Genomic DNA, 12,845 nt, shown 5'->3' with positions numbered 1-12,845 from the left:
AACATTTCCTTGCTCTGTTAAAAATCATTTGGGAAATATTTAAAAAAGAAAAAAATCTAAAGGGGGCTAATAATTCTGACTTCAACTGTATATATATCATTATACTTATGGTTTTGTGGGCAGTAGCTGCTTTGTTTCAATATTAATTTTTAAACTGTACTTTTAAATTTAACTAAATCATTTAGCCTCTAATCAAGAACAATACGCAGTGGTGCCTTATATTAGATTGTTTTTTTTACATTAAAAAAGTTATTTCAAATATTAATACCCACTTTAAATAGGATACCATTCAGCCAGTGGAGATCGCTGATTTTTTAAAGAAAACAGACCTTAAACGCACCGGATTTTGCATTGGCATTCAATTCGCCGGAAGCGCTTAACTCAGGGTACTGGCAAATTAAAAGTCCTATTAGCATGCTTCGGCATATACCCCTATATTTTACAGTCAATAGTCTTGACCAAGTGTGCCGCAAGCCTACGTTCGAGTGAAGGTCTCGGCCGTTAGATCGCCCCCTGGGGGCTGGCTGCAGTACAAGTCATAAAGCCCGCCTCCTCCGTGTTAATGAAGGAGACTTGAGCCCAAATAAAAAAAAATATTACACTTGCAATAAAATGTCCCGAAAGATAGTTCTGGTCGATTAAGGCACTGGTTATTGTGCTGAAATAGGTGCAGATCTTCATTTTTGTAAACAGTTTGTTTTTAGCAGTAATTTAATGCTGGGCGTGTCATCGTGATTGACAGCTGTGATTGACAGTTTCTCAAAGCGCGGCGTCTGAGCTTCGGCAGGAGACTGAAGTAGACTGAAATGTTATTATTCGATTTCTGTGTTATTTTACCATGACAAAATGAGTTCAGCAGTAAACTATAGTTTCTGACATACATGATCCTGGTGGAACACTGTTTATTCGCTAAGTTCAGGGCTTTTTTCGGGCTTTATTAGTTTGCTGATACACGCCTAGCCACCCAGATAGCAAAACACAGTTCCAGCTAGATTCTCGCCTGCCGGAGACTTATCTCTTAGAGCACAGACTGACTAATGTTACCTCTGCTGGACCTACTCCGGATGCCTGGACTCACTACCCGATTCCAGCCCGAGTCAATCGAGCCAGATGCGGCGGCCGAGCGAGCCGGCGCTGCCGCATGCGAGCCGGAATCAGCCCGCGACGCCGCGAGTAAGTTATGCGCTGCGGCCTGGAGCTGGCGCGATTGAATATATAAAACCCTCATATTTGTTAACGTTATTACATCCATTTGTGTTGATATGACAGCAAACGCATGCTGAGAAGTTCGGGGGGCGTGGTTGATTTTACATAAAGCGTTTGATTGGAAGCTCGACTCTGCTCATTTTCGCGGCTCCTCCTCTGGCTCCATCAGACAATCCTTCTGCGCATGTCTGGCTCCAATTTCAGCAGTCTTTTGCGACAGTTTGTGCCCGTCAAGCAAGCGTTTTGCCCTCAAGGCGTTCAATGGGAAAAAGGGCTGTCGCGTCGTCCATATTTTTTACAGTCATTGGTCTTGACTAGTGCGGTTGAATGACACCTGTCCTGGGAGCACTGTACCAATGTGGCGGCGCTATTGACGCATGCTCAGGGTCCCTATGCGATATCTAGTGTATATATCTATGAGTAGGCCTACAGTAAATGCTGTCAAAACGACAAAAGCCACAAGGTTTGATTATAAAACATTTAACGGGTGTGTTCAGAGATGATAAAACTGTTCCTGAGCTGCTGGATGAGCCTGGATCATGTCTTCCCAACAAACAAATCCCTTTAAAAGTCTGTGTTTTAGCAAAATGGCGGTTGATTTACTCACCGTAGCTGATCTCTCTCAGTCTCATTTCCTGTTTCTGAAGGTACCACATCCCACATACGAACCTCTTTTTAATCACTATACAGGATGAAATGGATTTACTTACATTATTAACTAAATTGTACATTCATAAATGTAAATCTACTAATAACAAGAGCTAATTTTAGGGTATTTGGTGACTGAAATATGCGTGTATATTGCCAGTATCAGAGACTCATTAAACAGGAAAGTCCTATGTACGTTAAAATGTGCAAAACATAATGTATTTATTTTATTTTTGCATAAATATTTTTTTATAATCATATTTTGTTTATACTTACCCTCTAGCATGTGTATTTTATTTGTAAAATGCTACATACTGCTTAAAAAAAAAAAAAAAAAAAAGTTTTCTCGTGAGATCAGGTTGGATATGAAGTGGGTCTCAGATCAGACAAGAAGCCCTGCATTAATATCCATTTCCCCCCACCATGTCTTCAAAATATGGCAGTTTCAAGAGTTGACACTTAGCTGATGATTGATTATAAAGATGGTTTGGCATGCTGTCCTGGGAGAGAGCCCTGAGCTCATAAGATCCTCGAGCCCGGGGCTCCCTCCCGTTTGCAAGGTGAGAGGGGAGTTTGAGCTCAGGTAGATCTCGAGAACTTCCCTGGTGTAGTAGCTAATGAACAGATTGGGATTGGTCTTAAGAGATAACTACTTACTATGAGCTTGTCTATGGTGCTGATTTGAATGAGTCAACTAACTTAAGTTGCATGTTTTTGGACGGTGGGAGGAACTGGGAAACCAACATGAGCACGGGGAGAACGTTTAAACTTGGCACAGAAACGTCGGCTGGCTTGGTAAGGACTAAAACCAGTGACGTTCTTGCTGTGAGGCAGCAGTGGGACACCATGTCACCTATCTGGGAAAGAAGAAGTAGGGGTGGAAGGGAGGATCCTTCAAAACGAAGATGGCTGTTATATGAAACTTAGCGTATTTATAGTGGCTTAGGAATCCTCTGATTGGTGAATCATAAATTGGATAATGCGGGACCGGCTGCAAGCAATCATCAGCACGTGATCCTCTCCAAATTAGTTTAGAAATAAACTATTTATAATAATTCCTTTCAATTTACAACTCATCACGTGTTACAATTTATGATTTTTTTACATGAAAAAACAACATTTTGAAAAGTCTTCAAACAAAAGTAACATTAATTTTACGTACATAAATGTTGACTTTTAGAAAAAAAAAAAACAGATCAGTAATTCAGTTTTATTCACTCATTTTCTTGTCGGCTTAGTCCCTTTATTAATCAAGGGACGCCACAGCAGAATGAACCGCCAACTTATCCAGCAAGTTTTTACGCAGCGGATGCCCTTCCAGCCACAACCCATCTCTGGGAAACATCCACACACATTCACACACACACTCATACACTACGGACAATTTAGCCTACCCAATTCACCTGTACCGCATGTCTTTGGACTGTGGGGGAAACCGAAGCACCCGGAGGAAACCCACGCGAAGGCAGGGAGAACATGCAAACTCCAGACAGAAACGCCAACTGAGCCGAGGTTCAAACCAGCGACCTTCTTGTTGTGGGGCGACAGCACTACCTACTGCGCCACTGCTTCACCCTCAGTTTTATTAATATGCAAAAAAAAAAAAAAAAAAAAGGTTTCAATTGTGAGAGGTGTGAAGAAACTGCTAAATAGCTTTGACTAAATTTCAGTATTGACACAAATTTTGTTTTAGTTTTTTGACAACTTTAACACAACGACACATGATAAACGGTATCTTTATAATATAAAACAAGTTTTGTGACTCGAATGACACTGTGCATGGCTCCAAAATCTCTTACAAATGAACATATATTATGATATTTTTGCTAAAATCCATAAATATATCTTTTTATTTATTTATTTAGGAATATAAGACTTAAAATAATTCTTTTAAAAATACACTTTTTAAAATAATGACAATACTGCATTCAAAATCTGAATATACACATTTTGACTTGAAAAATCATTATTTTATAAAATTGTCACAGCTTAACATAACAAAACATAAGTAAAACATATTGCATTTCTGATCAGCAATTTCTCATTTAACAGTCCAGGTGAAAAAATCTTCTGATGGTCACCATGCTTTACCAAGGTATTTATGAATTTTCCCCTTTGTTCTGATCATTTAAAAAAGTGATTTTTAAATATTTCAAACTATGTATGAACATTGGTGATTTATTTTCTCACCTACAAAAACAAAACAACTAAATGTTTTAAAAGTGCAGCTTTCTCAGTTACTGTGGAAGTAAACATGTTAAAGTGAATTAATGATAAAGTGTTACATTTTGTTAACGAACATTGGCAATTTCTTTATTTTTAAGCAAAATGAACAAATGCAAGCGGATTATAAAATGTTACAAAATATTTAAATATTATTAAAAAAAACATGGCAACGTTTGACAAATATGACCTCTATTGACACAAATAACTGCAATAAACGTTATATTATAAACAAAGGAAGTTTCAGGCTTCTCTGAGCAGAAATCTCTCTCAAACACCAGCGTCTGTCATTTACTGTGGAGGAGCTGAACACAATCAATCAATCAATCAATCAATCAATCAATCAATAATCAATCAATCAATAATCAATCCAACCATCTGCCCATCCTTCAGTCAATCTATCCGTCCATCCAATTAAACCATCAATCAGTCAATTTGTCAATCAATAATCAATCCATCCGTCTCTCCATCCGTCTGTCAATCCATCCATCCATCAATCAGTCAATCAATAATCAATCAATCAATCAGTTAATCAATCAATCAATCAATCAATCCATCCATCCATCTCTGTCAATCCACCCATCCATCCATCCATCCATCCATCCATCCAATCAATAAATTATCAGTCAATCAATAATCAATCTATCAACCAGTCAATTCATCCATCTGTCAATCAATCGATCAATTAATCAATCAATCAATCAATCAATCAATCAATCAATCAATCAATCAATCAATCAATCAATCAATCAATCAATCAATCAATCCAACTGTCCATCCATCAATCAGTCAATGTCAATCAATCAAATCCATCCATCCACCCAATCAATAATCAATCAATCAATAAATCAATCAATCAATCAATCAATCAATCAATCAATTAATCAATTAATCAATCAATCAATCAATCATCCATCCATCAATCTCAATCAAATCCATCAATCAATCAGTCACTGATCTATCTATCAATCAAACAATCTGTCAGTCAATCAATCCATACATTCAATCAATCTGCCAGTCCATCCAATCAATCAATCAATCAATCAATCAATCAATCAATCAATCAATCATCAGTCTGTGCTCGTCGTCCTCTTCTATCTTCAGGACACTCACTGACAGGCTCTGTGATTTGCAGACCAGGAGCTGTGTGTTTGTGTGTGTGTGTGTGTATGTGTGTGTGTGTGTTTTCATCCAAGCTGCTGTCCCCGGAGTCAGGAAATGATGTCATGATGAATGATAATGAGGCTCTTCAGAGAACACCTTGTCCATCACAGCCTTCCTACAGGACAAAAACAACACACACACACACACACACACACACACACACACACACACACACACACACACACACACACACACACACACACACACACACACACACACACGAACCATCATCACAAAAACATTACTAAATTATTATTAATAATCTTCATTATTATTATTATTATTATTAATATTTATTAATTAATAGTTCAATTAAAAATGAACACTGACTCATCATTTACTCTCCTTTTATGAGTTTGTTTCTTCTGTTGAACACAAAAGAAGATATTTTGAAGAATGCTGAAATCCTGTATCCCTTGACATCCATAGTAGGAAAAACAAGTACAATAGAGGTCAATAGTTACAGGCCACCAACATTTTTCTAAATATCCTCCTTTGAAGAAAATCAAGCAGGTTTGGAACAAAATGAGTGTCAGAAAGGTCCTTTTTATGTGACCTTTGTTCCTTTAATATACAAAGTTACAAAGTAAAATACTGAAATAAACAACAACAAAGTGTAGCAGTAAAGCTGACAGCTGCTTTCATGCCTTTATTTATTCAGTATTTACTGTAACTATCTTAAGAAAGCTCGTCTGACCTCAGTTACAGCCCTAAAGCTGACGAAGCGGCGGTTCACATGTGGGAAAGTGCTTATAAATAAATAATGCATCTATTTTTAGTTCAGTGTTGTAAATACTGGATGAAGAAGAACACACTTTCACCACCTTGCTGACTGATGTCAACATTGCTGATCACACACACACCCACACACACACACACACACACACACTCCTGTTTATGCTTCTGTGTCTTATGTTAAAGGTCCCGTGAAATTAAAATAAAGTTTTTAGAAATATTTATTTAATATATATTTAATAAAAATAATAATTCTTTACATTTATAAAGTGCTTTTCTTGACACTCAAAGCACTTTACACATTTGGGGGAATCCCCACCTGGATGAAGCGACGGCAGCCATATTGTGCCACACCACACACCAGCTGATTGATGAAGAGGAGACAGAGTGATGAACACAATTATGATATAGGGATGGTTAGGAGATCATGATGGACAGAGGCAATAGAGTCTTGCTGCAGGTTGGCACTTGCACCTCCAGGCTTGCACGCCCAGGCAACCGCGCTTCCACTGCAAGTGACGTCATTTACAATCGCCACCTGTGTCCGCTTGCATGAAAGTCTCTTAATACATATTGTTACTCATTGTTCTTATCACTTTGTAATTGTATGTACTTGTGGTCCAGTCTCCAACAGATTACTTCCTAATTTATATTATATATTTCTTCTTTTCTGAATAAAAGTTTATTTTAAAAAAAAAAGCTTGCATGAGAGACCTTCGGTAATTTAACTTAAAGGTGCAGTAGGTGATTGTCTTCAGAAACATTTTTTGTTGTGCTGGTTGAAAGTCTCTTCACAGTCCAATAGTAATGATTACAGTAATTGATCTAAATGTGTTTATATGTATTTTTATATTCAGGGTAAAGCATAAAACTAAAAAATGTTTATCCAATTAAATAGAGTCGGACCGTCATCGCCCTTAATTCCGATGGCAGGTCAGGTCAGACTGTCTGTCAGCAAATGTAGATTCCGACTTCTGCGCATCTGTTTACGCACATCCGCCATTAGCGCGTGCCCGTCTGCATCACAAACGCATGCGTGCGATGCCGAGTCGGAGCCGGGGGCGCCGAAGGACAGCAGAGCTCGGGCCGATTACTGTAAAGCCAGGCGCGGGTATAATTCGCCCTTAAAGCGGCTGCGCGGTCACGAGACGGAGCGGGAGAAATCAAATGCTGAATTGAAACTTTTGAAAACCCTGAATCAGTATTGGAGTTACTTTAGCACGCTGGAGAAAGGACGAGACCATGGCTGAAGTAACTATTACTGTTAGACAGGAAATGTTCTGTTTTGAAACTATTTTAGTCAGGCTAAGCTTATGTTATGTTGTCAATGTGTTCTGTTATGAATGACTTCTATGCACAGACGTGTTGTTCAGCCACTGAAATCTCCCGGTGAAAGATTGATGTGATTATTTTCAGTTTCACAAGGTTCTTTTACAGCATCTATAATGTAGATTTATATTTAGTTTAACAACAAAACACCAGTAAATAGCACTATTCTGCCTAACCTGCTCTATTGAGCTGAAGTTGCTTTTATATTCACATTGGGTCATTTTTGAACAATGACAGCCTTCCTATACTGTTTACCGCTAACGTTACTCTGAATATTCGCTCTGAAATAGCATGCACGTGTGGCAAAGTAATACATGTAATTCCTGCATGGCGCTGGCACTAACTAACTGGCGAATGACATGAACTAGTGGGTTGTCTGTCTGCTGTTGTGACGTGGTCCGCGCGCTCGCGATATCAGGGGGTGTGGCTTTGAATTACAGTCCCTCCCCGCCGTCCAAAGATAATATGCTGAGCGGTTAGCATTTTGGCAGATCACCTACTGCACCTTTAAGGGTGTCCTAGAGGCGGAAAAATCTCTGAGGTAACAGATTTCATTAAGATCATTGCAACAAACTTCTTATCTGTCACCCTTACGCAAGTGCCTTTTTTCTAAGCATTTCACCAAAGAGCTTAGAATGACCAAGAGGCGGCACTCTAGTGTAATTTGGGAAACAGCCACTAGATGGCGCGGCAGCAATTTTGGAATAAAGACTCCAATAGAACAGCAGCATATTAGAAGTCTGTAAAATAAACTATTAAAAGTGCTGATGATTGTGATAGTAAGTGTTGTATTGTCGTCTTTCAGGTTGTATCTCAGCTTTAATGCACTTTTTAAATAAATAAATAAATAAACAAAGCAGCTGCTTGCCATTGCGACAGCAATAAGATCCAATGGACAGCCGACCGCTTTCACTCCAAAATGGCGGAATCCGTGGCTGTTGCTGGGCGCTGCTGTTGCAATGGAACGTTCTATTGAGTGTCGCCTCTTGGTCATTCTAAGCTCTTTGATTTCACTGTAGTTTCCGGCAACATATGGCGATGGGCGTCACAGTTGCTATAGTTATGTAAACAGATCGCAACGAACCACGAATGCTTGCCTTACAACAGCTTTGCAGTAATGCTACACATCATCTGTGTCGCTTTCCGTTAAGCGAGTCGAGACGTTCCCTTATTGAGTCGATCTCGACATTATGTGTGGTGGACCTATAAAACTGGGCTGGGATCATGTAGAGACTGTTGAAGCTGCGCTGCAGCTGTGATTTCATATAGATGCACTCCTGCGCAGACATGCTAACTCATTAGAATAGTTATAAAGAATAGTTTCCCAAGACGTTCAAGAATCATTGCTGTAAGTCAATAATGAGTATCTGTTAGTCCTTGAAATGTTTAAAATAAAATCTAAAATTCAAACTTATAATCAAGTTTTTTTTATTCATAAGTGTGGAAGAATACCTTGTGTGTATATTTAGACTGATATTTACTTGATATAAATAATAAGCTTTGCTGGTATGAATGTTAATAGTAGCCTGCTTTGGTAAATTTACCTCAAAGCATATAATCATATGATGAATATACTAACTGCTTTTCGGAGGGGGGGTATACAACGTATAAAGGCTACTTAGAATTATTTGACAAAGTCGTCACTGTCAACGCAAGCAAACTGGAAACTTTTGGTTTATTTGTGTTGATTTCAAGTGACGTGACATGTGCAGGTGTCGATTGTAAATGACGTCACTTGCATAAGAAGCGTGGGTGCCTGAGTGGGTAAAGCCTGGTTTATACTTCTGCGTCAAGTGACCGGCGTAACCCACGGCGCATGCAACGCGCGCAGCTGTGCATTTATACTTCTGCGTTATGTCTCTGTTGGTCTGCATTAACACTTCCGAAACGCTAGTTGGCAGTGAGGTGTAAATGTTCCTCTGTGTTGAGTTTCTTTGCTGCTGTTTTGCTTTTCCTGAACTCTTCCGGGATGTACAAGTGGCTCAAACTCGCTCATTTTGAGGCAGGAACTGGCGGACGTGCAACAACTTTAACTATGAGGTAAACACAAAACAAAACTTTCCATCCGGAGCCTCCTTCACGGGACTCCACACTTGTAAACAATCGCTCCATCGGGCTCGCACCATTCACACGGCTCTCGGCCCCACCCAGACTCGTCAGCGCTACCAAGCCGACCAATCACAGAGCTTGCGCTACGCGTCGCGACGTGTAGTTACATTTTTTGAGAGGTGCACGTCAGCGACGCCGACAGCCACGCCGAAGGGCTATGCGTCAGCGCCGTAGCATACGCCGGCGTTTGACGCAGAAGTATAAATCAGCCTTAAGCCCGAAAGTGCAAGCCCGAAGAAGCAAGTTCAACTCTGAAGCCAGACCCTTCTTGACAGAGGCCAGTGGGCAAATTTAGCCAGGATGCTATCCAGAGATTTTTAACGACCACAGAGAGTCAGGACCTTGGTTTAACATCTCATCCGAAAGACTATACTAGGGCATTAGGACCCACAGACAGCAGTTTGAGCGCCCCCTGCTGGCCTTTCTAACACCCCTTCTGGCAGCAACCTAGCTTTCAGTGAGTGACCATGTGAGAGTTGCAGAGAGCTAGCTGCCAGTAAAAGTATTAGTATCAGTATTATTAGTTTTCAGGACATCTATAAGCTAGTGTGATTAGAAGCTTTAAAATAATGTAAAGCTTGTAGTTTGTCACTCCTGCCTAAATGGACAGGTAAACGGTTTTATTCACGTCACCTCAGTTTGTCGTCAAATGTTGACCAATCAAATGCTCTAGTATCTGACATGCTCCACCCCTTATTCTCATTTGCTTTTCATTTGATACGCTTGAGCTCAACCACTCCCACCTGCAGAGCTGTGAGAAAACAAAATAGTATTGGCTGTTTTTTGAAAAGGGGAGGGGCTATTATATATAATCACCCTCTCATGTTTCATATAGATTACGTCAAACATCAAATAAAAAATTGCTAAGTCAGATATTCTGCTTTGAAAATGTGCATTACGTGCTGAAATGTCTGTCTTTGTTTTGATCCTTTAACCCGCCCACAGCCAGCTTAGCCAATTATATTTCAGCACACCAGGTTGCCTTGGTGGAAAAAGAGTATTTCATTCAGTCAGTCGGAATTGCTCTCAAAGCATTTGTCCGTGACTGAAATGTGACCTCTGGTAGACAGTAGCAGACTCTGAAATGATTTGGAGATTCCACATGAGGTTATTAATAAGGAAATAATATAAATATTAAGAACGTAAACATTAGGTGAGCAGGTTACATTGTAAACCCGTGTCCCAACAAGATTTGCAGTGATAACTAGGGCCAGACGGAATCTGCGGACATTTTTGCTATTTCTGCGCAGAATTTTGGTAAAAATATGCCGGTTTATGCGGAATGATTTTGGGAATATCATAACTAAAACCTTAAGATAACTAAACTAAAAAGTGATACCTTTTTAACTTGTATTTAATGTTTACAATGCAAATCCAATCAGATTCACTTATTTAGTAAACAAAGCAAGTCTCTTAAATGATCAATCTACTAAAAGACAGAAAATATTACATTACAAATTGTACTGTAAATAAATCGTATGAATATTCTCATATTAATCGGTAATACTCCTGAAATTAATTTTTATTTTAAACTGAATGAATATAAATTTACACATATTTACACAAGTAAATGAACAGAATCAATAGTCGGCTAAAAATCTGTGGAATTCTGTGCGTGCAGATTTCATGTGGGCCTAGTAATAATCAATTTTGAACCAGGGGTGCAATACCTAGTTTCGCCACCAGGTGTCAAACTTACATACTGCACCTTTAATTCAACTGTGCTTAATGTACACAATACACTTCAAGTGTGCTTATATGAAGCTCAAATGTCATACTGCATAATAAACAGGGTAATTAACAGCCATTTTCTCACAGGATATTAACCAAAATGTACTTTAAGAAAGTGCTTTAATTTGAAAGCCTTCATTTTCTTTTTTTTATCGGCATTAATGGTTCTGTGAAGATCTTTAACACATGGAGATTCATTAAGTGGAAAAATATTCTTTGGATTATTAAAATAAAAACTGTTTTTAAAAGAAACATTTACTTACAAGTAACTTAAAGGAAAAAAAATCCTTCTTTATTGTGTGTGTGTGTCTCACCCAGGCTTTCCTCCACTGCTGCAGAAGTGTGTTGTGTTCAGACATTGCAGTCCTCCAGTCTTCCACATCTGTGTGACAAACATCAGCCTCATCTGACAAACACACACACACACACACACACACACACACACAATATTTATATTTATTTATATATATTTGGAATCAACTTTTCAAGCGTTTTTGATAGTCGATGATCAACGCGTCAGGTCTGGTCTGTTTTTGAGCGCTGCAGGCCAAACTAATTATTACTTTGCATTACTCTAATTATGCAGCTCTGTGGATATCGGAATTTGTTTTGTCTGTATTTACTAAACAATCTCTCTCTCTCTCTGTGTGTGTGTGTGTGTGTGTGTGTGTGTGAGAGAGACTGTCAACATTAACGCTTGTATAAAATAAATATATTGTTAATAAAGAATCTGCTCAGCCTATATTTTACTTTTACTGTCAACTCTGTAACCGTCAACTCCGTTATCGTAACCTTTGTTACCGTTAACTCTGCTACCCGTAACTCTTTTACGGTCAACTCTGTTATCGTCAACTCTGCTACCGTCAACTCCTTTAACGTCAACTCCGTTACCGTCAATTCTTTTATCATCAACTCTTTTATCGCCAACTCCGTTACAGTCAACTCTTATAACGTCAACTCCGTTACAGTCAACTCCGTTACAGTCAACTCTTATAACGTCAACTCCGTTACAGTCAACTCCGTTACAGTCAACTCCTTTAACGTCAACTTCGTTATTATCAACTCCGTTATCGTCAACTCTTTTATCATCAACTCTTTTATCGTCAACTCCGTTACAGTCAACTCTTATAACGTCAACTCCGTTACAGTCAACTCCTTTAACGTCAACTTCGTTATTATCAACTCCGTTATCGTCAACTCTTTTATCATCAACTCTTTTATCATCAACTCCGTTACAGTCAACTCTTATAACATCAACACCGTTAGTCAACTCTTATAACGTCAACTCCGTTACAGTCAACTCTTTTATTGTCAACTCCGTTACCGTCAACTCTTATAACGTCAACTCCGTTACAGTCAACTATTATAACGTCAACTCATTACAGTCAACTCTTATAAAGTCAACTCCGTTACAGTCAACTCTTTTATTGTCAACTCCGTTACCGTCAACTCTTTTACTGTCAACTCTGTAACCGTCAACTCCGTTATCGTAACCTTTGTTACCGTTAACTCTGCCACCCTCAACTCTTTTACGGTCAACTCTTTTATCGTCAACTCTGCTACCGTCAACTTCGTTATTATCAACTCCGTTATTATCAACTCCGTTATCGTCAACTCTTTTATCATCAACTCTTTTATCGTCAACTCTTTTATCGTCAACTCCGTTAGTCAACTCTTATAACGTCAACTCTGTTAGTCAA

General features: G+C 38.9%; 1 protein-coding gene across 6 annotated transcripts in view; it reads right to left on the bottom strand.

Moving 5' to 3' along the window:
• Positions 1 to 4,282: 4,282 nt before the first annotated feature.
• Positions 4,283 to 12,845, bottom strand: part of sema4d (sema domain, immunoglobulin domain (Ig), transmembrane domain (TM) and short cytoplasmic domain, (semaphorin) 4D) — a 154,047-nt gene continuing 145,484 nt past the window's right edge. For all 6 annotated transcript variants that reach the window (XM_073935685.1, XM_073935682.1, XM_073935684.1 and 3 more), the window contains 2 exons: positions 11,460 to 11,551; positions 4,283 to 5,356 (listed from right to left, as the gene is read on the bottom strand). In XM_073935685.1, coding sequence (XP_073791786.1) covers positions 5,327 to 5,356; positions 11,460 to 11,551 — 122 coding nt within the window. In that variant the 3' untranslated portion in view covers positions 4,283 to 5,326. The remainder of the gene's footprint in view (positions 5,357 to 11,459; positions 11,552 to 12,845) is intronic.

This window comes from Danio rerio, chromosome 21 (assembly GCF_049306965.1).
Source record: "Danio rerio strain Tuebingen ecotype United States chromosome 21, GRCz12tu, whole genome shotgun sequence".
In the NCBI taxonomy this organism is placed as follows: Eukaryota; Metazoa; Chordata; class Actinopteri; order Cypriniformes; family Danionidae; genus Danio; species Danio rerio.
This window is presented reverse-complemented; position numbering and strand designations above follow the sequence as displayed.